The sequence below is a fragment of the Leptidea sinapis genome, chromosome 26 (assembly GCF_905404315.1).
Source record: "Leptidea sinapis chromosome 26, ilLepSina1.1, whole genome shotgun sequence".
In the NCBI taxonomy this organism is placed as follows: Eukaryota; Metazoa; Arthropoda; class Insecta; order Lepidoptera; family Pieridae; genus Leptidea; species Leptidea sinapis.
Window position 1 is genome coordinate 10,694,510 of NC_066290.1, and position 26,930 is coordinate 10,721,439.

Below are 26,930 nucleotides of genomic sequence, written 5' to 3' on the forward strand. Positions count from 1 at the left end.
AATCGTGTCTGGTTACTTACAATGTCAGTGTTTCGTGATATGTATTGCATTAGAATTTAATATTTTATGGCAGAAGATGAGATATATACACCAGTGGGAGGCTCCTTTGCACAGGATGCCGGCTAGATTATGGGTACTACAACGGCCCCTATTTCTGCCGTGAGGCAGTAATGTGTAAGCATTACTGTGTTTCGAAGGGCGCCGTAGCTAGTGAAATTACTGGGCAAATAAGACTTAACATCTTATGTCTCAAGGTGACGAGCGCAGTTGCAGTGCCATTCAGAGTTTTTGGGGTTTTTGAAGAATCCTGAGTGGCACTGTATCAATTACAATCAGCTGAACGTCCTGCTCCTCTTTTCCCTTATTTTCATTTAAAAAAAAAGATATTCTGTTGGGTATCAGAATTATCAATAGAACCATGTTGCAAGCCGTGTCTCGGCCATGAGACGTTCTTTTTATATTACTTACTTATAACTTTTTAGTTATCTTGTCTTAAGGTTGAGAATATGCATGTTCAAAATCAGTATTTTTTTTATTTGAAGGTACACATGTCGTAACGTCCTGGAAACAGCGCATGGAAGCACATTCCACAGCTTGGTTGTACGAAAAGAAAGTTCCTTAAAAGTGGACTGTAGAGGAACACCAGCTCGTTGGAATGAAATTCTAATTTGTGGCGTATCGTGCGAAGGTGGAATTCGGCGGCAGGAATGAATGAAAGGCTGAACAGATGTTGCGAAGAGCTTCTTGTCCTGATTAAGTGCGGAACAAGACATAATGAAGCCGAGCCGTTCATTGAGCACTGGATCCCTGACAATTCGAGCAACTCTGTGTTGCACGTGGTCACATGGATCGAGCTGATATTGGGGTGTACCAGACCAGAGATGGCAACAATACTCCATATGTGGCCGGACCTGCGCCAGAATGTGAGCCCAGCTACTTCGAAGACAATTTGGCTTTGCCCTGGAGATGACTGCGCAATTGGCAACCGCTCGAGATTTCGAGACCCAGTGTTCCGATACTAGGAGAGGCTTTAAAGTAGGTGTTGTCAAAGAGGGGTGATACGACAAATGGGGATTTTTTTGTTGTAAACGCGCAAACTTGAGTCTTCTGTGGGTTAATTTGGATAAGGTTAAAGCGACATTTCTACGCAACGCCAATGATCTATCCTTTGAACGGATACAATATTCCCGATAACTCCAGCAGCTCTGCGTTGCAGGTGGTCAAATTGTCGAACAATTGGCTGATACTGGGGTGCACCAGACCAGAGATGACGGTATTACTCCATGTGTTTTATGGGTTGTAATTCCATGTTGCGTCATAAGCGACACAACCGAATTGAGCTGGTTATATATATATACTAGCTGACCAGACAGACGTTGTTCTGTAGATTATTAAAAAAACTGTTTTATAGAAATTTGCCAATAATATTTCAAAACATCAACAATTATTTCGGAAGAAATGCTCCCTGTTGTTATAATGAAATTGTTTCACAGCAGAACTGTCAAACCGTGCGTCAATAAATTCTCTCACAGAAAATATGTCAATACAAAACAAATATTGGAAATAAAAATAATAATGGGTCCCAAATCGAAATAAAAAGTATCCTATCTCTCAAGTTGGACTAAACCGCACTTCATGAAGTAATCCCCATTTAAATCCGATTATTAGTTTAGGAGTTCATCGCGGACAAACAACGTGTCGAGTAATTTATGTATATTAGATATATATATATATATAGTTATTTAATGAAACATTTACCAATACGAACCATGTACAAACGCACAAACAATTACCTATGAAGGTGCTAAGCTGTACAATAGACTATCTTCGGATATCAAAGATGCAGGCACTTTTAATTTATTCAAGCTCCGTTTAGCTTAATGTATTACAGATGATACTTCCTTTGTCTAGTCAAATCAAATCAAATCAAAATCACTTTATACATGTAGGTCACGGAAATGACACTTAAGAATGTCAAAACAAAATTTCTTATTGAATCTACCGCTACTTTGTAAAGGGTTGAGCTAATGAGAAGAAGTAGCAAGAAACTCATTGCCACTCTTTTATATCAAGATTTACATTTCCATCGATTTATAAATCATTTCAATTACAACACTCAAACGTCAAATAGTCAATGCCTTACACGAGTAAGTCAAAAAAGTAAATGTAAATTAATACAAAAGTTATTGAGTACAGTAGCTGCATCATCCACACACACCATAAATAAATAAAGGTATTCTGTCAGCATTTTATAAGCGATTAGTTTAGAACCAAGTGAAGATTTAGTTTTATACCTATGTTTATCATACGTACCATTCGTAGATTATCATTTATAAATATTGTTGTATATTCCAAAGACCGGGTTTATAAAGGTTGCAAGTAATAAATTCCATAAATGTAATTTTCATAAAATTAATTCCAGAAGTGAATGTTATCACTTAAAAAAAACCGACTTCAAAAACTGAAAAGTATCAAAAAACTAAAAATTTACCAAATGGCATCTATTTCGCATCAAACAAAAGAAGAATTACGTAAATCGGATCATAAATCTCAGAGTAATCGGTGTATATACATAAAAAAAAATACCGATCGAATTAATAACCTCCTCCTTATTGAAGTCGGTTAAAAATAACAAATTGTTTAGATTGAAAGAGTGACATCTCAAGTCAATTTCCTAATATACAATTATTGGGGTTGAGCAGATTATCAATTACTGTAAAGTAGATCTTGTAGATGAAGCCACAACCTGAGAGTTGAACAAGATATACCAAAATTTACGATCCATGCGTACTCGAACGGTTGGCTCAGTTGGAAAAACGCTCGGACGGAACGTCGCGGGTACGTATCCCGCACCGGTCATAAATATTTGTTACAAATTAAATCTTTTTTTTATTGACAGCATTTCGTTCTCTTGCGCAACCGTTTTTATAAAATATTACGCGGTCCTTCCGGGGTGGGGTCGTAGACCCGCATCGCTCGGCTAGTGTCTCAGCCATGCCCGCGTCGAACGTATATCTAACGCTATAGATAAATACGTTCGAGTGATATTTGCCTACAGTGTTGGGAAAACCTCGCCTTAAATCGTTGTAAGTTTCGTACCTGTCTCTTCAGATTCGTGGTGAGTCCGTATTCATGGTTGGCCCAGAACATGTTCAGGAGATCACCGTATGTCACGCTCTTCGGGTCGTAATCTATTTCTATCACCTCCGTGTGATCACCTCTGGAAACAAAAGAAAATCGAGCTTGATTAGTGTGCGAAAAGAGCGTTTTAAATGTAAATCACGGGCGCAGTGCGATGTTATCGAGGTCATATCATAATATACCTTAGGCCTATATAATACTTAACGTATTGTGTTAGGACACTGTTATGGGTTATATAAAAAAAAACTAACACTATTCCGGGTGATATAAAAAATTAACTAATAAATTCCGTCGCGGCAACGAACCCCCGCTTGTTTGCATACGATTTATTGCGTATTGGTACAATTGGTAGTAATGTTTATATGATTAATTTTGTCGCAACAAAATATAATTTTCATGATTACCAATTTTTACTTAATAATAATTAACTACTTTCACAGCTACGTGAAGAAATAAAAATATCACTAAGGTATTAAATACTCAAGGTATTCATATTTTTTTTAATTTTGTATTTAACGACAAACGTCAAACTAATTAAAATTAGTGATTAAAGCTGTTCAACCAAAAAAAAAACTAATAATAATAATCATAGTTTCTCAGTGATATTATAATACAGATAATTATCTAACATTTTTATTAGATTCGATTTAGGACAAAGAGCTGCCGCTCGACCAAATAAAAAAAAAACATACAGAGCCCTGAGTAAGGTGGTTTTAAATAATAAGAAATGTTAAAATGAATATTGCAATCACGGACGAGAAAAAAAAATAATGACTTCGTGTCATCTTACATAACAGTGAGGCACCAAAACAAGCCGGTAAACGTGTAAATACATAGCCCTACCCACGCATACACTTACACTAATACAGGCCGATCGGCCGCCATTATGAGATTTGCCATCGTCTGTGATAGATCAGTTTGAGTCGCAATAATATATTTTAAAAATGCTGTCGTGCGTTGTCAACAAGTGTAAAAACAATAATATAAAAGTATTTGTGGATATATGATTGTTTAAGGAAGAAAAAATTGTGTAACTGGTATACCCCGTAACCGCACACACACTAACATAACGGTGCTTCACTTGCTAATATCACGGCGCGGAGTCCTTCTTTTTTTACTCGTCCGTGATTGCAATGTTTATTATTATTAGGAATTGAAATAAAAATAGATTAATATGCTTTATTGTTTAAAATAAGAAAGATAAAGTAATTAAAAATAGATTAAGACTCATAATTAACCTCAATATTTTACTACTAACATATTATATATATTCTGTATCGGTCATTATCGTGCCAAAAATTCGGCCTCATGTTTTATTGATCGTTGATAAAATCAGGCCGCGCGCCGTTGATAGCGCGTGCGCCGGTGTAGCCAACTCTACGGTTTTGTCAGATTGTGGGTAATTTTAAATACTTATTTTTCGAAGAGTAAATAAAAAAAAAACATGGGCTGTGCATATATTATACGCTATATATTAGCTTCACCTGTATGTATTAGATTATTCAGAGTCAAAGTCAATTAAAACTTATTTAAATAGCCTTAAAATAAGCGCTTTAAAATTGTCATTGTATATTTATTTTAAATTATGGAATCTGGGAAAAGGAGAGCCCTTGAGAAAAACATACAATAAACTCAACGATCAAATTAGTTTGTAAAGTGCACGCCACAAGTTAGGATATCATCCCCCCCATCTGGATGTGTAACGGTCCTCCACAGTGCGGTTTTGAGGGAACTTTTTTCCACGTACTACAAAGCTGTGGAATGAACTTCCTTGTGCGGTGTTTCCGGGACGATACGACATGGGTACCTTCACAAAAAGCGCCTTCTTTAACTGCCGGCAACGCTCCTGTGATTCCTCTGGTGTTGCAAGAGAATGTGAGCGGCGGTGATCACTTAACACCAGGTGACCCGTACGCTCGTTTGACCTTTCTTTTCCATAAGAAAAAGTGCTGCATCCAGAATCATGTTCAAAGTTAAAAGCGATTTAAATTTTTCATAAAAGTAATAAAAAATAATAAGTGAACACGTATAGTGTCCGTGTCGGATACCTTCATAACACGGTCATACTACCCACGATGCAGTCAACATACTCTTGTATTATATACTCCACACTATAAGTGCGCTGTGTATATACATATAATATAAGTCGCAGGGATATGATAAAATCAGTAATTTAGTCAAATGTCAACACGGTTTTATCATTTCTCGAAACAAATCTAGTGATTTGACCAAAAGCCAGAGTTGGTTCCGTAAAATTACAAAAAGTCTTTTCTTTGGTATTTAAAAACTTTATTTGGTATGACTTAGACATAATTTGGTAAGAATTTATTATCGTGTGGCAGGTGGAGGGGGTTGGGAGGGGAAGGGGGAGGGAGGGAGATGTCTTCTGTCCAATGACTCACTCCCCCACTCCCATGAAAAGGTTACACACCATTCTCTTCAAAATCAAATTAATGTAACTTAACCTCAAAATAGATAAAAATTTCTCTTAAGGCCAAGTAGCCTTCCACCTAACCTGTCCGGGTTGGGGTCAAGACTCAAGTCTGAAGCTCGCTTTGCTCGCTTTTACATCCTAAGTTCTTCTAGTCGCGTCACTTATTATCATTTCACGGAACCAATCCTGGCAGTTGATCAAATGACTAGATTTGTTTAGAGAAATGATAAAATAGTGTTGTTCTTAAAACATACTCCGTGATTTGATGAAATCACTTAGGGAATTGATCAAATCTCTGCTATTATCATTTCCCTGCGACATATATATATATATATGTGTGTCATTATGCGCGCGATGAACACTGCAGATATAGTTAGTTCTTCTGCTGCTATAGTTATGATGAGACAACTGAACGTAAACTGAACACATGGTCGATAGTAAAATGATTAAGTGTAAAATATTAATTATTTAATAAGATCTGGCAACACTAGCGCGTGGATCGTCTGTAATCTACTCCGCGACGACGTCCGTACCTTGGCCTTGTAGGCTCAAGACAACCTTGGCTATCACGAATTTACAATGCCGTTACTATTTGATAACACACTTTTATACTTCCGTTTATCAACAGACACGTTTAGTATATTATAAATAAACGACATTTTTAGACGAGTGTGTCAAGGAATATGTTTACCTTACATCATAAATCATTTCTACTTCTGATCAAATGACAGAGGAAATACTATAGCCTGTCTATGGAGAAAATATTGGTGACATGACTTGACCTAAGCATAATATATATAAAAGTAGCCAAACGTAAGTGCCACTGGTAAAGAAAGGTGTTACTTTCTTTACCAGAAGGAGGCTTCTTTGCATAGGATGCCGGCTCGATAATGGGAACTACAACGGCGCCTATTTCTGACGTGAAGCAGTAAGTAAGTAGCAAGCAAGTAAGTAAGCATTACTGTTTGAGCTAGTGAAATTATTGGGCAGATGAGACGGTGACGAGCGCAGTTGCCTATTTCTGCTGTGAAGCACTATATTAGTAAACATTATTGTGTTTGGTCTAAAGGGCGCCGTAGCTAGTAAAAATAAGAATAAGAATTAGCATCTTATGTCTCAAGATGACGAGCGCAATTGTAGTGCCGCTTACAATTATTGTGTTTTTCAAGAATCCTGAGCGGCACTGCATTGTAATAGGCATGGCGTATCAATTACCATCAGCTGAACGTCCTCATCGACTCATCCCTTATTTACATACAAAAAGCCTGCATACTACCATGCATAACTTATATGGCTGCGAAAGCTGAGCGCTCACCCAAGAAGAGATACTTGTAGTATGTCAGCAGGCAATGCAGCTAGGAGTAAAATACACAGTCATCCAGTAAAGAACAAAAATCCTCACATATCTTTATTATCTAATTGATCAGGAAAAATGGCGATGGATAGATCATATGCTACGCTGCAGTCTAGAGATGGCCGAAGGCTCTCTGGAACATAAGGACGGCCCTCTAAAATATGGTAGGTTGACATACACTAGACACCAGGCCAATTTTACCTCAAGAGAACTCTTCAAAATGTAAAATGTAGCCATTGACTTCAGACATATTATTACATGGTTTCTAAAGCGGCTCAGTACAGTTTAGTGCAGTCCTGTTTCAATATGAACTATTATGACAGCCACATTTCATGAATGTTCTTATATCTTTTGCAGTTGCAATCTTGTGGTTGAAGAATTTGACTTCCTAAAGGGATGCTACGGTTAAGCATTTAAGGACCACATTCAGAGTAACACATCTGCACTATTACAGAATTTGCAATCTCTGAGGCCTAAGATTGAGAGATGTTTATTTAATCTTCAGTGCGCCGTTAGTGGCCTGATTAGAATGCGTTAATTTTCCCTACTGCCTCATGTGCAGCATTTTTATTGAAGACTTGGATTAGGGTTTAGGAATGGGTTCAACCCAGAGTGCTACTCCAGAGTTTATAACATTCTTGTGAACATGATGTGTCAAGGCTTAAAAACAAGACTTCTTGGGACATCGCAGAAGAGTTCAGGGCCTAATTGAGTGGTTTTGGCAATTGCAAGTTCATCAGCGCATTCGTAGCCTTCGATCCCTGCATGTCCTGGAACCCATCAAAGTGTAATTCTGTTTATTTTTGCGGTCAGAGTTACAGAGTTCAGAAAACTCAGATACTAATTTTATATCAAAAACTGTTGGATTGCTAAGCCGTGAAAGAGTACAAGAGTACAAGGTAGAAATAGTTAATTTCGAGGTATTTCCACATCTACAATACTTAATGTTTGGCTTTTTCAAGTATTTACAACGATGCTGAAAGTAATATTGTCGATACTGTTGGTATATCAGCTTTCAACCAACATTTCTCTTTACATTATTAATGCACTGCCAATCGCAAAACTGAAGCCGAAGTGCACTTTATAACCCCCAGAACAATAGGCTCATTTCTATTCCCAACCAAGTTGCTTCATAAGCATTGGTTTAGAGTTAGTTGGGTTTATCCGCTATTCCATAAAGAATTAAGTTAATTTATCAAACGTATAAAAATGAATAATATACCTACATATATGTAGGTAATCAATTTGATATAAACAAAAAATCCATTACACATCCTACATAATATTATTACTTATTTGACTTCAAAATAATTAAATGTTATTTGTTGTAAAGCAATAAAATTCGTAAATGAAGACCACATTATTACAATAACAATTTACGAGCAATTTATATATTCTATTAATAGTGTTATGAATGAGGCATTGGATGTGATAGTTAGTTATATAGCATTGTTTACGTTTTGAATAATACGTAGTAAAACGCATTTACACGGGTTTCTTTTACGTAGGTGTTGCAAACACGTGGGCGTAAATCTTGTTAAAAATATCAAACGTTTGAATTTGAAATACTAGGAATAACATATTTCAGTCCGAGTTTTAAATACGCTCGAAATATTAGGAGATTTGAAAGAAGCTATGATATTTATTCACACAAGAGTGGCAATGAGTTTCTTGCTACTTCTTTTCATTAGCTAAACCCTCTACAAAGTAGCTGTAGATTCAATACGAAAAAATATGTTTTTTGACATTCATAAGTGTCATTTCCGTGACCTACATGAATAAAGTGATTTTGATTTGATTTGATTTGACACAAATTTAAATCCTAATTAAATTACTTATTAAGTTATTGTGACAGTATTTCTCTTTGTGTTTCGCTAAGCAACCACGCGCTTTACTATCTACAGATAGAGATAAATAACTACCTTCTAGTGCCAGTAATTAGCTGTAAATAATCTGAAGCTGTCCCAATATACCCGATAAGTCATTCTTATCACCTTATATTGGGACGCGTGAATTGCAATTTCCATACAAACTTATATCGTTGGTAAGCTATACGAACTCCCAATGACAGACAGTACGGATAAGGTGAGTTAAAAGTCAACGATAGTTACGATTTTAATCTCAAGTAGGCCACAACCGGAGATAGAATGAATATTGGGAACGGCCGTTACAGTGTAATAAGCCTTTTTAATTAAAATTTTCTTAATTAGGTCGTCCATAAATTACGTGAGGTGTTTTTTTTTAATTTTCTGTAGGTGAGATGTCGTGAGATTTTATTCAACCACCTCCCACATGCCCTAATCTCACGTGAATTTTTCGTGAGAGGTTTCTTATACATATAAACGCGTTGGATTGTTATTGTAAAAAGAAAAAATATATATAATGTAAATTAAGCTATTTGGTATTAAACAAATGTGGTGGTTTGACAGTCAGTTGATGTATAATGTCGAAGTATAAATGAAATAATTTTTTTTCGAACGAATTAGTGAACAATCTGATTTTAAATGGACCAAAATAGTATATTTTTTTTGTTTCAATCAGAAAAAAATTGCGTGATATTTGCCGAGACCCCCCCCCCCCTCTCTCCAACGTAAGATTAGATGAGATTTGACTCGACTCCCTCCCCCCTTAAACATCTCACATAATTTATGGACGCCCCCTTACCGATTTAAATCTATTCAAGGGCAATTCTTGCAGGCTAATTGGTATTTTATTAAAAATGCGGTCAACCATTCCCAAAAAAGAAGAATGTATTTTTTGCACTTATGTTTGACTTGTCTAGTGTTAAAGGTGTGTATGTCAAACAAACTTACATAATCTGACGCACATGCCATTACATTCGCATAAATATATTGAGAGGCAACCGTTAAAATATCTATGTCCTTATAAAACTCCCTTAGGGAAATGTTGAACCTAGCTGATAAATTAATTATATTCCAGCACGAGTTTTAAATACCCTCAAAATATAAAAAAGGACGATTTTCTTTATATGAAATTAAGAGACGAGACGAGCAGGACCTTCAGTTATAGTATTTGAAACGCCCTGACCATTATAATGTAGTGCCCCGCTCAGGATTCTTGTAAAACACAAAAATTCTGAGCAAAACAAAAATACGATGTTAAGCCTCATTTGCCCAGTAATTTCACTACCCACTTCGCACTTCAGACCGTAACACAATAATGCTTATAAATTACTGCTTCATGGCAGAAATAGGCGCCGTTGTGGTACCCATAATTTAGCCGAAATCCTGTGCCTCCCACTGTTTAAATTTATTAGAATAGATTCTAGGATCTCACGTGTGAAGGTAGGGCTCAAATAATATAGATAAAAACGACAGTCATTGTATGCTTGTTGATATTATTGGCGGAGTAAATCATCTGCAGATCGCTTTACAACAGTGAATATAAAGGAACAGATTAAAATGTATGTCAAGGTGAATGAATAATTTTCACATTCTGATAACAGATACTATCAGACATTTTACACACGTAATTCACATAAATATAAGTTATATATTATATTTATAAGCAATTGTTAAGTTATTTTTGTCGAGTCATTGTTCACAACGTTTTATTTTAACACATAACAGCTTATCTTAAGAATTTTTTTATTTTAATACGGGATGAGACGGGCAGGACGTTCAACTGATGGTAATTGATACGCCCTGCCCATTACAATGCATTGCCGCTGCGTATTCTTGAAAAGACCAATAAATTCTGAGCGGCACTAGAGTTGCGCTCGTCACTTTGAGACATAAGATGTTAAGTCTCATTTTCCCAGTAATTTAACTAGCTACAGCGCCCTTCAGACCGAAACACAATAATGCTTTACACATTACTGCTTCACGGCAGAAATACGCGCCGATATTACTACTGATTGTGCAATCCATCCAAGTATATATTATTTAAGTTATTCAAACATCAGCATCAATTACTAACTCTTGCACAGTTTTACATACTAACATAGACTTAATAAAAAAAACAAATACACACATACGCAAACACACACAGACACACACACACACACAAACCTCTTTTTAGTGAGTTTGCTAATTATGTATAGTAATGTAAGCTTTCGAAAGGACCTAGCCTCTGCAACTCAGGGTATCCTAACACAGAGAGTAGGGCACAAAACACTCTGTACCATATGTTATTAGACTTGAATGAATGATTACTGTTATTATTCACTGATTTATTCATCAAGTCTCTAGGTTAGCTAAGCCACAGATCCTTTAAGACGCGAATGACGCGGTTGTTATTAATACCCCTCGCTAAACTTGCTCCGACGTTGTTGCGAATTGTTGCACACTAACATAAATAAGTGTACTTATGTGGGCACGCAAGAAGTTATGCTTCTCTGACGTAACAAAACAAAAATCCTTCAAGAATTCTATTCCTGGTGTTATTTTCATTTCTAAAAAGAACAATATTGTAATAAAGACAGTATTAAATACAGCCAATGAAAATATTATTACTAGGATGCCGCAGTCGCTCGTCGTATATTTGAGCGAAGCGTTCAATTTTTAAATAAATATAAATAGCGCTTGTTAATTTGTAAATAAAGTTTGTTTTTAATTATAATAATTGAATTAAGTCGAAATTCAAAATTCTGTCTCGACAATAACCTAGAAGATGTCGAAAGCTTTCTATGAGAGCATTTTTTTTTAAATCGGTCCAGAAATGGCCGAGAAACAATTTAACACAGAAATTAATTAAAGTCACCCGGTGGGAGCTCCGCTCAGCTTTACTCAATAACGCATAATTTAGTTCAACAACGTTTATTTACCTAACTATCATTAAATTATTTTATTACAATTAAAGAGTTTTTTTTTTATTTAACTAATTCTGAAATTTAATTAAATCTCGTCCATTGGTTGTGGTTTAGTAGATATGATTTACTAGCGGCTTATGGTTGCTGTAAGTATGATACAAAATACAAATGGTCTTGTTGACCAGCTAATGTTGGTGCTAAATAATAAGGGTGTTGAATTTGCGTGACGGTGTTGTGTTTTTCCCTTGTTTTTTTGTTTTTCCCTCACGCGACTAAAGATACTTCATTAGGCGCGTTTATAGGCGTGGCTTTAAAAATTGCTGCAAAGATTAAAAAAAAATCCCAGATTAAAAATATTAGTACAAAAGTTAAAAGGTATTTCTTACAGGTTTCTGTAATGAGGATTCTTGGTGGTACCGCCCGAGTAGCCAACCCTGGTCCGAATAACTCCTGGAGTGACTCCGAATAGCGAATCATTTGACCAAAAGCAGCCCATTCCAAACGTCGCTTTCTTCGTGGGTATATCCACATCGTGAAGGAGTGAAGCCTGCAAAAAATAATCAGTTATCAAGCCAGAGGCAAAATAATTTTTAACAAATATAGATTCCGTAAAAAAAAAAATCTATCAAAAATAGAATGTTGTGTCTTTTTGTCTTGTTTTTGTGTTTTAAAACTATCAATCAATGGCTTTACAACAATGTTGGTCTGTGTAATATCTTATTATTGGTAAGTTAATTACCACCCATTTTGTCAATTCGTAAATATTTTTAATATTATTTCAGGATCTCAATCGGCCAACTCTCTCAGCAATGTTTCTGAAACTCCTAACAAATTTCGTCTTAACTAGAGCCGTAAAAGTTTATCGTTTTCTAATTTCTTGATTGTTCATTTCTTTGCTGGATGATCTTGTCACCGAGTACCCTTTTAGTTTTAAATTATAGCTATATTTTTGATTACTTTAAATTGTTTCAAATGTTCGCATGATACGAGGGGGTATTCAATAATGCTTCCATTGTCTGACTAGGTCAAGCTTATACACTTATAAGATTCACTAGGTTGTTTATTAATTTATTTTTCACTTAATTATGCAAGTAAAACATTTGAGTTTTTGTTGCATGCATCACAATGCATAGATTGTATTGCATAAATTCTTGTAAAATGTATAATAAAGCTATAAATACTGGTAATGAAGTGGGTTTGTTGCCACCTCTATTTACAGCAATGTAATGTCATTTTTAGTGCTACGTAAATAAATAATATTTGAGTTTGCGTTCAATTACAAATAAAACTATTTCCAAGACGCACGATTTCATTCGACGAAGATTAAAAAAAAGAGTCATTCCAGGTAAATCAAATAAGAAATGAGAAAGAAAAAGGAAAAAATACACTCGCGTCTCTTCAGATGACACCATAAGATAAGGATAGAAAAATATGTTACTCTTTCAAAATTAACGGTATTTAAGTTATTGTACAAATAACTAACTACAAGCACTGCTGCATGTCAACATTTAAAAAAAATCAAAGATAAAATAATAAAAAAAACAACGAACTATTTGCCTTATGTCTTCTGCAAAGCATCACAATATTGAGATGAATTAATCTAGGAAACCGAAGATAACATGTGCGGCAGTACATCTTCCATGTAATGTAACAATAATAAGAACTCCGCCAGAAATTTGTGTAAATCGACTTAAAATTTTATTCGTTTTGTATTTTGAAGTTCGTTTAAGACAAGTTTGGCAAGTATAATTCTTCGACCGCCTGTCAATTATTATAAACTTGAAAAAGTATTTTTGTAGAATAATGGTTTGTGTGGACAGGAATTCTGGGTAGAAATTCAATAACCTGTCTCGAGTTACGAGGAACGAGTTTCCGAAATTACCAGTACCTATATTATAGCAACGGAATCAGGTTTTATTCCAAACGAGATAAGTTCATTTAAACAAGAAGTAGGCTCCTTTAGTAAATTGGGAATAGGTTCTGAATTTTGGTAGTCTAAGATATTTTTTTTAATACTCTACCAAATTTCCATGTAATATGTCTTCATATTATCTCGACAGACACGTGTACTTTTAATACTAAGACGCTGCAGGAGTTCAACCCTGAAATAATAAATAATGACCGTTTGGTATTGTATGGTTCGAGATCTACCAGAATAAATTTACATATTTTGCTGTTTAATGTAAAATAGCAAATTAACTTGCTTGCCTTGTTCTAACAAATCTTAGACCAACACAAGCCCGGGCCTCCTCCCGATCCTTTCATGTCAATCCATAGCAGTTCTTCTCCAGGTGGGTCTTGCCAAATTTTTTTGTAATCATCTTCCCATCTTATTATCTGTCTTCCTCTATATCTTTTCCAGTGTCTAGGATAATGCTTTTTTTTTTTTATGGAATAGGAGGACAAACGAGCGTACGGGTCACCTGGTGTTAAGTGATCACCGCCGCCCACACTCTCCTGCAACACCAGAGGAATCACAAGAGCGTTGCCGGCCTTTAAGGAAGGTGTACGCGCTTTTCTTGAAGGTACCCATGTCGTATCGTCCCGGAAACACCGCATAAGGAAGCTCATTCCACAGCTTCGTGGTAGGAGGAAGAAAGCTCCTTGAAAACCGCACTGTGCAGGACCGCCACACATCCAGATGGTGGGGATGATATCGTAACATGTGGCGTGTCGTGCGAAGGTGAAATTCGGCGGCAGGAATCAGGTTGAACAGCTCTTCGGAACACTCCCCGTGATAAATGCGGTAGAAGACACACAATGAAGCGACGTCTCTACGCAACGCCAAGTGATCCAGCCGTTCACAGAGTACTGGGTCCCCGACAATACGAGCTGCTCTGCGTTGCACGCGGTCAAATGGATCGAGCTGATACTGGGGTGCGCCCGACCAGAGATGACAGCAATACTCCATGTGAGGCCGGACCTGCGCTTTGTAGAGCGCTAGAATGTGGGCCGGCTTGAAGTATTGCCGTGCTCTATTTATGACGCCCAGTTTCTTTGAAGCCAGTTTGGCTTTGCCCTCCAGATGGCCACGGAATTGGCAATTGCTCGAGATTTCGAGACCCAGTATTCCGATAATAGGCGAGGCTTTAAGGGAAGTGTTCTCGAAGAGCGGTGTACGGTGAATGGGGTTTTTTTAGTGATAAACGCGCAAACTTGAGTCTTCTGGGGGTTAAATTGGACAAGGTTCAACTTACCCCATTCCGCGACCTTCTCGAGAGAGGACTCGATAGAAGACACAAGTTTCTCCCGGCACTGCTCGACGTTTTCCCGAGAGAGACCTGCATGGCCCGTGTATACGGCATCACCAGTGCTGTCGTCTGCATAGCAATGCATGTTGGCAGTGGCACATATCATTGATATGCAGAAGAAACAGCGTGGGAGATAGCACACAGCCTTGGGGCACTCCAGCGTTCACGGGCTTGGGATTCGAGCAATAACCATCGATAACGACCTGTATGCTGCGCCCAGTGAGGAAGCTGGAGGTCCACTTGCATAAGCTCTCGGGAAGCCCAAATGATGGAAGTTTTGCGAGGAGCGCCTTGTGCCATACACGATCAAAGGCCTTCGCTATATCCAGACCAACTGCCAGGCCTTCCCCCTTGCTTTCAATAGCCGCCGCCCATCTATGTGTTAGGTATACCAGAAGATCGCCAGTCGACCGACCATGGCGAAAGCCGTACTACCGGTCGTTGATCAACTGGTGACCCTCAAGGTATACCAAGAGCTGGCGGTTAATTATGCTCTCCATGATTTGGAGAGTAGGGAGGTAATAGCAATAGGCCTGTAGTTTGCCGGATCCGAACTGTCTCCTTTTTTTGGGATCAGATGGACAAGGGCTGACTTCCATGAATCAGGGACTACGCCTTTTGAATAAGAGTGCCGGAATAAACGCGTTAGCACCGGCGTCAACTCAGGGGCACACATTCTAAGTCCCACAAGCACACGGCCGGTCTGAGGTTCGAGTCTCCTTAGGAGACGCCCCGCGACTGTTGTTGCGTAGTCTTTGCGGCCTCCACGGCCCACGTCCTACTCCGCTGTGAAAGCCAGGGCTGCGAACAGCACAGAGGAGGTTTTAGTCGGTATGGGGCGTCCGCTTACGCGGACACTCGAGTCCGACATATTACGCCCCGTTCCGGGGCGTAAATACATAACAGTATTTCCTCCTCTCAAAAAAAAAAAACACAAAAACATTCTAAGCACGATTGGAGAAATGCCATCCGGCCCGCTCGACTTCCTGACGTCCAACGAAAACAGAGCTCGCCTAACAGTTTTCTGTCGGAACTGTACTTCAGGCATGGAGCTCTGATACCGCGGGATGGTCGGCGGTGTTTTTCCGTTGTCGTCAAGAGTCGAGTTGGAGGCAAAAAGAGTGCACAGGAGATCGGCTTGCTCTTTTGCCGTATGGGCCAGGGTGTCATTCCTCATGTGCAACGGCGGCATGGACGGCTGGTTGAAGTTACCAAGAGCAGCTTTCGACAACGACCAGAACTTGCGTGTTCCGGTCGGGTAACTGGAAAGCTGCTCGCCAATTTTGATGACGTGCTTCGATTTCGCACGGGCGATTTGCCGCTTAAAAAATCTGGAGGCACGGTTATATTTCCTCTTCAGAACTTTGCAGTTCGGATCCTTTGAGCCCAGCGCCGCAACCCAAGTTCGATACGCCTGTTTTTTGCAGTCAGATGCTGCTTTAACTGACGCATCGAACCAGGGCTGTGATCTGCCACCGATCGGTACTACAGAGCTTGGTATAAAAATATCCATGCCCTGCTGTATCACATCGGCTACTGCTACTTGGACCTGGGACTACCCTATTCTTTTTACGCCCCGGCAGCACAGGGCAAAATTGCTCCAGTGCAGTATTCGTCCGCATTAGAGCGATCGAAATATTTATTTAAAATTCTTAAATCTGGGAAAGGCTTTTAATATGCTACCTCTTAAGTTTGTGGCATGTTTTGCGATGGTGGAATTATCACTAGCAATCAGGTCAGACTGCTCTTCCTAAATATCCTTATTGGATATTCTGCTGACTACACATCCCGATGTTTACCAGGTCTTTGTCGACGCCCCTCTCGGAACGTCCAACCATTGCCTGCTCAAGAGTATAGTGCCTATCCGACGCCAACGTCGCAGACCACCAGCGACCCGCCGCGTTTGGCACTACAAGTCAGCAGATTGGGATAGGATGCGTTCCTTTTTTACATCCTACCCTTGGGGCAGGGTTTATTTCCCTTCGGATGATCCTAGTGCCTGCGCCGTTGCAGTAGCCGATGTGATACTATAGGGTATGGATATTTTTATACCAAACTCTGTAGTACCCATCGGTGGCAGATCACAGCCCTGGTTCGATGCGTCAGTTAAAGCAGCATCTGACTGCAAAAAACAGGCGTATCGAGCTTGGGTTGCGGCGCTGGGCACAAAGGATCCGAACTGCACAGTTCTTAAGAGGAAATACAACCGTGCCTCCAGATTTTTTAAGCGGTAAATCGCCCGTGCAAAGTCAAAACACGTCGTCAAAATCGGCGAGCAGCTTTCCAGTTACCCGACCGGAACACGCAAGCTCTGGTCATTGTCGAAAGCTGCTCTTGGTAACTTCAGCCAGCCGTCCATGCCGCCCTGGCCCATACGGCAAAAGAGAAAGCCGATCTCTTGTGCACTCTTTTCGCCTCCAACTCGACTCTTGACGACAACGGAAAAACACCGCCGACCATCCCGCGGTGTCAGAGCTCTATGCCTGAAGTACAGTTCAGACAGAAAACTGTTAGGCGAGCTCTGTTTTCGTTGGACGTCAGGAAGTCGAGCGGGCCGAATGGCATTTCTCCAATCGTGCTTAGAACGTGTGCCCCTGAGTTGACGCCGGTGCTAACGCGTTTATTCCAGCACTCTTATTCTAAAGGCGTAGTCCCTGACTCATGGAAGTCAGCCCTTGTCCATCCGATCCAAAAAAAAGGAGACAGTTCGGATCCGGCAAACTACAGGCCTATTGCTATTACCTCCCTGCTCTCCAAAATCATGGAGAGCATAATTAGCCGTCAGCTCTTGGTATACCTAGAGGGTCACCAGTTGATCAACGACCGACAATACGGGTTTCGCCATGGTCGGTCGGCAGGTGATCTTCTGGTATACCTAACACATAGATGGGCTACGGCTATTGAAAGCAAGGGGGAAGGCCTGGCAGTTAGCCTGGATATAGCGAAGGCCTTTGATCGTGTACGGCACAAGGCGCTCCTCTCCAAACTTCCATCATTTGGGCTTCCCAGTGGACCTCCAGCTTCCTCACTGGGCGCAGCATACAGGTCGTTGTCGACGGATATTGCTCGAACCCGAAGCCTGTGAATGCTGGAGTGCCCCAAGGCTGTATGCTGTCTCCCACGCTGTTTCTGCTGCATATCAATGATATGTTGGACACCTCCAACATTCATTGCTATGCAGACGACAGCACTGGTGATGCCGTATACACGGGCCATGCAGGTCTCTCTCGGGAAAACGTCGACCAGTGCCGGGAGAAACTTGTGTCTTCTATCGAGTCCTCTCTCGAGAAGGTCGTGGAATGGGGTAAGTTGAACCTTGTCCAATTTAACCCCCATAAGACTCAAGTTTGCGCGTTTACCACTAAAAAAAACCCCATTTGTCGTATCACCCCTCTTCGACAACACTTCCCTCAAAGCCTCGCCTAGTATCGGAATACTGGGTCTTGAAATCTCGAGCGTTTGCCAATTTCGTGGTCATCTAGAAGGCAAAGCCAAATTGGCTTCAAAGAAACTGGGCGTCATTAATAGAGCACGGCAATACTTCAAGCCGGCCAACATTCTAGCGCTCTACAAAGCGCAGGTCCGGCCACACATGGAGTATTGCTGTCATCTTTGGTCTGTCGAATTGTCGGGGACCCAGTGCTCTGTGAACGGCTGGATCACTTGGCGATGCGTAGAGACGTCGCTTCATTGTGTGTCTTCTCCGCATTTATCACGGGGAGTGTTCCGAAGAGCTGTTTAACCTGATTCCTGCCGCCGAATTCCACCTTCGCACGACACGCCACAAGTTAGGATATCATCCTCACCATCTGGATGTGTGGCGGTCCTCTACAGTGCGGTTTTCAAGGAGCTTTCTTCCACGTACTACAAAGCTGTGAAATGAGCTTCCTTGTGCGGTGTTTCCGGGACGATACGCCGTGGGTACCTTCAAAAAAAGCGCATACACCTTCCTTAAAGGCCGGCAACGCTCCTGTGATTCCTCTGGTGTTGCAAGAGATTGTGGGCGGCGGTGATCACTTAACAATAGGTGACCTGTACGCTCGTCCTCCAATTCCTTAAAAAAAAAAAAAAAACTAGTTCCAAATCACAACGCACGTATCTATGTTCATAGAGTAATGGATCTCTGCTTGATTGCTTCAGCGACATTTTCTTCATAAATATTAATTCAAAATCCTGTACACCCAGCGTAAGGTTAGGCGATTTCTCAGGTGTTCCATTATCAATTATCATCAGGAAATCTGTAGGATGGTTTGGCCATAAAAACCATAAAAATCTTACATTTTAGTGTTTCATTACATACACGTAGATTACATCATAAAACACGAGCTTAATCGCAAGGTTAAATAACTCTATCCACTGTTTCCTATCACAAATTCCGCCAAGAGGAAAGAGGTCAAGCCAACAAAGAGTTGCTTCAAATTCATCGGACGTAAGGTTACTGCGTAGCATTGTATTATCAAACAGTTATCACTTACCCCTTTGTTAATTAATTGTTTGATAAACCATCAATTAAACAAGTCATCATTGTCCGACACGATTAAATAACGACAAGGTTTCAATATTCAACACTTAATCACCCACTAGTGATCGATCTCTGCCGTGAGAAGAAATGGCACGAAAGTCAATGTCACTCTTTCGAATCAACATTTACAGCTTCATCGCTTTATAAATTATTTTAATTATAATATTTATGTAAAATGATGCAACAAAAATTCTCAAAGGTAGAATACTCAATGTCTTATACGAGTAATTAAAAAAAATGTAAACACATAAATAAAAACACTATAGTCATGTAGTATAGTAGATGCATCAGTCTACATACATTGTACAAAACATTTTAACCCGAAATTTTGAAGAGTTCCTCAGGAAACTAGATATAATATTATACTTATAATAATTCTAGTAGAAATATGATTCATCAGACTGAAAGCATTTGAGATTTAAATGTATATGCATTAAATCATCAAGCAAGCAATCATCAAGTAAGATACAGATATTGCAATTCTTAATAGTCTTCTTCCTCAAAGGGTAGGCCCCCAATTATCTTCCGAGAGTGGGTCTATTAAACTAAATAACTTGACAAGAATAGCCTGTTGACTTTAACAGTGATATTTCCTATAACTGCTAGATCATATTTTCGTTGCACAATTTAATGCTCGCTATTCCTTTTTATATCTATTTATCGACTGGAAGGTATTTATTTAATATATTCCTAAAGCGCAACGGTGCTGCTTCAGTTTGTAAATCTGATTTGTGATAGGGACGGAATCTTGTTGTATTTCTGTCTACGTATCGTCAAGTTAGTTTGCAAACGGTACTTTTGATTGATAATTTTAGCAGTGTCTGTTTCGACCTGTTGTCTCTAAAATGGCGGGCTTTCAATAGCGTGTAATATTTTTAACAAAAATATGATGATTTATTTGATTGTCTAGTTGTTGAGCGTAGGTCTCCTCCATAACCCTTCATTCTTCCCGATGATACATTGCTCCTGTCTCAATTTAATCTACGACTTTGTCTTCTTCTTTCTCCTGTACCTCTTTAAGATACCAAATCGTATCATCCTTGGCTTGCTTATCGGTTTCACTTCGAATAGGTAATCAGCAAATTCCTATTTAAGTTTTATAATGGTGTAGCCTATATCTTATAGCCTAGATATTATTCTGGCGCGATTTTTCTTTAAGTTTGTCTTGCCTCATGTTTAGCATAATATTTTCAATATTTTGTTGGCATTTTTAAATGTTGAATGGTGAATGTTTTCTTAGCCATTCTTTCTTAGTGTCCATCTTGAAACACCATAAGTCATTCCTGGAAGAATTGGAGTCCTATTGGGATAAGTGCATTTTGCTTACTACTTTTAGGACTTACCAATATCTCTTTCATGTTAAATGAATTCAAAGTTTTGGATGTACTTTGATATTTTTTGAGTGGGTGAAGTAGTTGTACAATGACACTCAGAACCTTGGTATATTTTATACTATGATTTTAATACTTTTATCAAAGGAAAAGAAAATAATTCAGGTAACAAAAGCTCACCCATCTTAACTTTTTTCTCTGAAAAAGGTATAAGAGAAGGGTTAAGGGGGTTAGTAAGGTTAAATTAATTCAAACGTCTGCTAGGTAGGCAAGTTTTTTGGTACTTGCGTGGCAACATACACAACGTTTCGAATTAGAAAATCAAATATGAAAATGTGTGAAACCCGAAGATATTCGGAAATCCGCATAAGGAAAACGTAGAAAGTTCAGCAAACAGAGATGCGTAGTCAATCTGACGTGAACATTTTAAAACTTAAAAAACTAACTTTTTTGTTACTAAGTTATAAGTTACAAAACCCATGAAAGAGCAACTAAACATGGTCATTCTATTCTAATAATATAAAGAAGTAAAGCATGGTACTCTCTGGATCTACGGAAGAAAATTCTGTTACTGTTAAAATTTATTACATACTAGCTTTTACCCGCGACTTCGTCCGCGTGGAATTGTAACAATTCCAATTCAATTGGGCAGCAAATTTTATTTTTCAGAATAATTTGCAAATAATACACTACAACTACTTTATTTGGTTTTTCCCTCCTTTGCTAAATAAATAAATATTTTGCGGGTTTGATACTCGCCACTAAAATTTCCCATGTGAAAAATATTTTTTCTTAAAGTAGGTACCTACTCCTGTTAGATACTATTAGGTAAGCGTTCTAGTTTTTTACTTTCATCCCTTTATTTCAACACTATTCAGGTCAAAATTTAAAAACGCTACAACAAATATTTATTTATTTCTTATCAAGTACCTAAATATTAAGTTTCATGGTGGCATTTTTGATAATGCCGAACTTCCATACAAACTTCTACCCTTTATTTCAACCCCTCCAAACCTCTTATTCAAGATAAAATGTAGCTTATGTCCTTTTCCAAGTTCTAGTCTATTTCTGTACTTAATTTCATCAAAATAGTTTCAGTGTTTTAAACGTGATAGCGTAACAAAGAAACTTACATTCACATTTATAATATAACTTTCCGTAGGTAGGTTGGTAGGTAGGTAGTCCGATTTTCGAAACGTTTGAATGGTTACACTAATTGCGGACGAAATCGCGGGTAAAAGCTAGTAGAAGAAGACCGAAACCAAATTATAAATAACAATTCAAACTAAGAATAATTTCTAATAGTATAATAGAAATACTCAACTAAAAGGTCCACATCGCCTTCAAAACAAAAAGCATAAATGGTAGGTACCTATTAACCTAGATACTTTTAAGAATAATGCGAATGCTTGCATGCGAGATCCGACTTTTAACTTACTATTAATGCTATTATGTACATAGTACGTACATAGTACCTATCTACTACCTACCGTTGCTTAACCCAGATTTTATAAATTATTCGACGATACGATAGTGTTCACAAAAAATCGCGAAGTTCAATGTTCTACACTTTTAACACATAGCTGTTACTAATTCAATAATTTATTATAGACATAAAAATTTAATATACGTTCACAAAAATCGTCACCTTTTTGCTCTTAATAGTGATTTTCATTATTATAACACAAGAAATAAGGGATTGCTTGTAACTAATTCTAGTAGGCTTCATAAGATACATAATAGCTTTGAGGGTAAATGACAAACACTTTTACAATAAAGTCCCAGCCACTGTTCAGGCATTATCTATAAATAAATTTAAATGTTTTATAAAAAATAGCTCTGTCGTAAATCCTATTACTCCACCTATCCTATCCTATTTATCCTAAGTGATCGAACAGCCTGGGCCTAGATTATGATTATTTTATAGCGATAGAAAGGACTGTACAATATTGTATATTTTTATTGAAAAGAGCGCAACAATATAATGCTGGGAGAGTTTCTTGCGCCGCTTCTTCTTTCTCAGAGCGCCATTTGTTTCCGAAGCGGTAGTAGTATCTAGTATATTAGAAATGACATCAAAAAGAATTCTAAAGGAATCAATTTTAAGAAAATAAATGCCTTTTATTATAATATATGTTTAAAGCTTTTTATCGTGAGGATAAACATTTGTAGGTAAATTCAGTTACCTATATTATCTATATGCTCGTTAATATATTGACATAATTCCTCACCTGTTAATTGCCCTACAAATAATAAAACACTAATAGTTATAAATTAATTAACAAATACGTAAGTAATTCAAATTCTCACTCATTAACTACCATATTATTCGTCATACTTTTTCGTACATGATGTTTTTGCAAAAAATATTATAACATGATGTGTACTTATAACTAAGTACACTAATAAAGCCCCAATACACGGCGGTTTAAAGTTTAAACTTTATAATGTTTTACGGCGGTTCCCAATACACTAGGTATCTACAGATAGAGATAAAATACTACCTTCTACTGTCAGTAATTAGCTGTCAATAATCTGAAGCTGTCCCAATATACCCGATAAGTCATTCTTATCGCCTTATATTGGGATGCGTGAATTGCAATTTCCATATAAACTTCTATCGCTAGTAAGCTATATGTCGTCCCATTGACAGACAGCGTGTACGGATAAGGTGAGTTACCGTCGATAAGTTTATTGGGACAGAAAAGTCAACAATAGTTACTATTACTATCTCAAGTTAGAGATAAACTGAATATTGGGAACGGCCGATAGTTGAGCAAGTATAAGAACGCCAGAAGTCTTCATGTAATTACTAGATATAACATTCAAAATAATATTTAAGACGTTATCGCACGAAATTGAAGGATTAAATAACAATAAAATATTATTCACAAAGTAAAATTTTATGACAATTAAGTAATTACATAACATTTTGTAAAATCTGAAGGTTGCGTCAGAAAAGCGGCTGGAGGCCTTAACTTGACCAAGAAACACAAACCGGGTTACAAAAAAAGTTACTTACGTTCGATGGCGGTTTCATATTGCAGACTTGTCTTATAAATCGCAGCATAAACACAACAGGAACTAACTATATTAAAGATACGATTATTTTTTAATTTTCACGAGTATATTATTTACACAGTGAGGCCGCGTCCCGCGACACGTGTTTATTCTACGGCGGTCCGGCGAACACTGGCCTTAAATTTTAAATGTCTTATGTGTAATCAAGACAATCACAATATAGCCTCTATTGTCTTTCAGCAGTTAATACTAGAAATTAATACTTATCATAATCGAGGAAAGCATTTCGTGTCATCAATGAAGTAATTACTACTAACGACAATCAGTCTATACTTTAGTTTGACTTTAGTGGCATTGACACTGATGAGTTACCGGTTAGAAGTAGTACGAGTTCCTAATTAGAAATCAAACTTTATTTTTATCAGCAGTTAAGTCCGTAAAACGATCGATACATGTCTTCGCCTGCCTTTGAAGGTCTTAAAGACCTTGACTCTATAAATATTTAGTATACTTGAGTTATATACAGCAGACGGTTAGTTAGCGGCGTAAAAATCGTGTTGGTTCCATTTCGAACTCGTATCTGAAATATAGTTCTATAAAGCCAGTGGGATAATATATCTATGATTGGAGCGTCATTTGAAGCATAAGTGGAGAAATTTCATGGACTCTTGATAAATCGGTAGTGTTCAAGAATTATTTCATCTCGTTTAATATAAGATTCAATACCAATGTTATTGTAGCTAATTTATTTATCCATGATCACTATTATCAACGTAATCTCATAGAGGTAATTACAGTTATGTATTACACGTATTAGAGAAGCCATTCCGATATTTTTGTTTTCGAGGGGGGGGGGGGGGGGGATTGGCTTATAACTAACAGGTACTCTTGTCCTCACCCATACGGCATGCAAACTAAATACTGGAATACAAAGTCAGTCGACGTTTTAAATTCTGTTAGAATTACCTATATATTCTACCAGTGGGAGACTCCTTTGCACAGGATGCCGGCTAAATTATGGGTATCAAAACGGTGCCTATTTCTTCGTGTTGGTTCCATTTCGAACTCGTATCTGAAATATAGTTCTATAAAGCCAGTGGGATAATATATCTATGATTGGAGCGTCATTTGAAGCATAAGTGGAGAAATTTCATGGACTCTTGATAAATCGGTAGTGTTCAAGAATTATTTCATCTCGTTTAATATAAGATTCAATACCAATGTTATTGTAGCTAATTTATTTATCCATGATCACTATTATCAACGTAATCTCATAGAGGTAATTACAGTTATGTATTACACGTATTAGAGAAGCCATTCCGATATTTTTGTTTTCGAGGGGGGGGGGGGGGATTGGCTTATAACTAACAGGTACTCTTGTCCTCACCCATACGGCATGCAAACTAAATACTGGAATACAAAGTCAGTCGACGTTTTAAATTCTGTTAGAATTACCTATATATTCTACCAGTGGGAGACTCCTTTGCACAGGATGCCGGCTAAATTATGGGTATCAAAACGGTGCCTATTTCTTCGTGAAGCAGTAATGTGTAAGCATTACTGTGTTTCGGTCTGATAGGCGCCATAGTTCACTAGCTATGGTTCGCTAATTTCACAAAATTACTGGGAAAATGAGACTTAACATCTTGCTTATCTACTATATATGCGCATCTACTTAACATTTCTGCCGTGAAGCAGTAATGTGTAAGTATTAATGTTTCGGTGTGAAGGGCGCTGTACCTAGTGAAATTACTGGGCAAATGAGACTTAACATCCTATGTCTCAAGGTGACGAGCGCAGTTGTAGTGACGCTCAGAATATTTGGAGATTTCCATTAAAAAAAAATACTAAAAAAGATATACATCCCAAAACAAACAAATTATAATTTAATAGGCATATACATTTTAATTTATAATATTATATCATATAATAGTGACATTTTGAATGATATTTCTTAGCTTATATTTTTTTATTTACTATTTTCGTCCTCAAGAAGTCAGTTGATAAGTTACCTACATGTTACAAAACTCTGGTTCAAATGTGGTTAGTTGCCAAGTCATTCTGCAGACGTTTCAAGCTTTCATCAAGTAATCACTCTTCGCGTTACACCAAGGACAGGACGTTTAATTGGCAGAAGTGGTAGACCACTCACGTAGATGTGATGCAACCATTACTCAACTATTTTAAAATGTACATGACTTGCCCTTTTTTAATGTGTTATTTATCCAAAAATAAACATGAACATTGCTAAATTTTAAGATTATTTCAGTGCTTTATACATTTGTTTACATGATATTTGGCAGAAAATCATTATTAATTGGTTACTTTAACGAGAGGATGGATATATTTGCCTTTGCAAGGAAAGGTGCCATGCCAAAGAGTTCCACAATAATAGTGCCTGAGCGGCACTGCATTGTAATGGGTAAGACGTATCATTAACCATCAGCTGAAATTCCTGCTTCTCTCGTCTCTTATTATCATAAAAATAATTCTGTCAGCTTCACTCTTATAGAGACGCTGTGTATAAATTGTGTAAAAGATAAGAAAGAGTTTAAAAACCCGGCTGTACATTTTTCTTATATATTGACAGTTTCCTATAAAAAATATTTTTCCACAAAGTAGGCTTATCGAAGTGGTTTCATGTAAGGTAAAATGTATTTATTTGATCAAAGTAGGTATTTACTCTCGGACTAAATCTTTTCGTGTTTTCCAAACACCAGTGTCTGAAGACGAAACTAACTAACCAGTGTGTGTTGCTAGTGATGACTTACGGTACACGGACGTGGTCGCTAACTATAGGCCTGATGAGAACGCTCATGGTCGCTCAAAGAGCAATGGAGACTGCTATGCTCGGAGTTTTCCTACGAGATAGAATCAGAAATAAGGAGATCCGTAGGAGAACCAAAGTCACCGACATAATCCAAATATTTGCTAAACTGAAGTGGCAGTGGACAGGGCACATAGCTCGACGGAAAGGTGGCCGGTGGTGCAGTAAGTCCTCGAATGACGACCACGTAAGTACCGGAAGATCCAGTGTTGGTAGGCCCTCCACAAGATAGGCCGATGATCTGGCCAAGATAGCCGGAATAGGTTGGAGGAGGGCAC

The 26,930-nt window shown here is 38.0% G+C and overlaps 2 protein-coding genes across 5 annotated transcripts in view; one reads left to right on the forward strand and one right to left on the reverse strand.

Annotated features, from left to right (window-relative positions):
- LOC126972499 (peptide methionine sulfoxide reductase) overlaps positions 1-24,083 on the reverse strand; it is a 29,667-nt gene extending 5,584 nt beyond the window's left edge. Inside the window, exons 1-3 of one of the 2 annotated variants that reach the window (XM_050819307.1) lie at positions 23,827-24,015; positions 12,087-12,247; positions 3,100-3,220 (exon numbers count right to left, since the gene is read on the reverse strand). In XM_050819307.1, the coding sequence (XP_050675264.1) occupies positions 3,100-3,220; positions 12,087-12,247; positions 23,827-23,874 (330 nt within the window). In that variant the 5' untranslated portion in view covers positions 23,875-24,015. Of the gene's footprint in view, positions 1-3,099; positions 3,221-12,082; positions 12,248-23,826 lie in introns of those variants that run through there. The other variant, XM_050819308.1, reaches the window with a different exon arrangement.
- LOC126972445 (chitooligosaccharidolytic beta-N-acetylglucosaminidase) overlaps positions 1-26,930 on the forward strand; it is a 561,898-nt gene that overhangs the window by 211,707 nt on the left and 323,261 nt on the right. The window contains exon 11 of one of the 3 annotated variants that reach the window (XR_007731140.1): positions 23,476-23,517. The exons of the other annotated variants lie outside the window; for them this stretch is intronic. The gene's annotated coding sequence lies outside the window, so the exon portion shown is untranslated. Of the gene's footprint in view, positions 1-23,475; positions 23,518-26,930 lie in introns of those variants that run through there. 3 annotated transcript variants of the gene reach the window in all.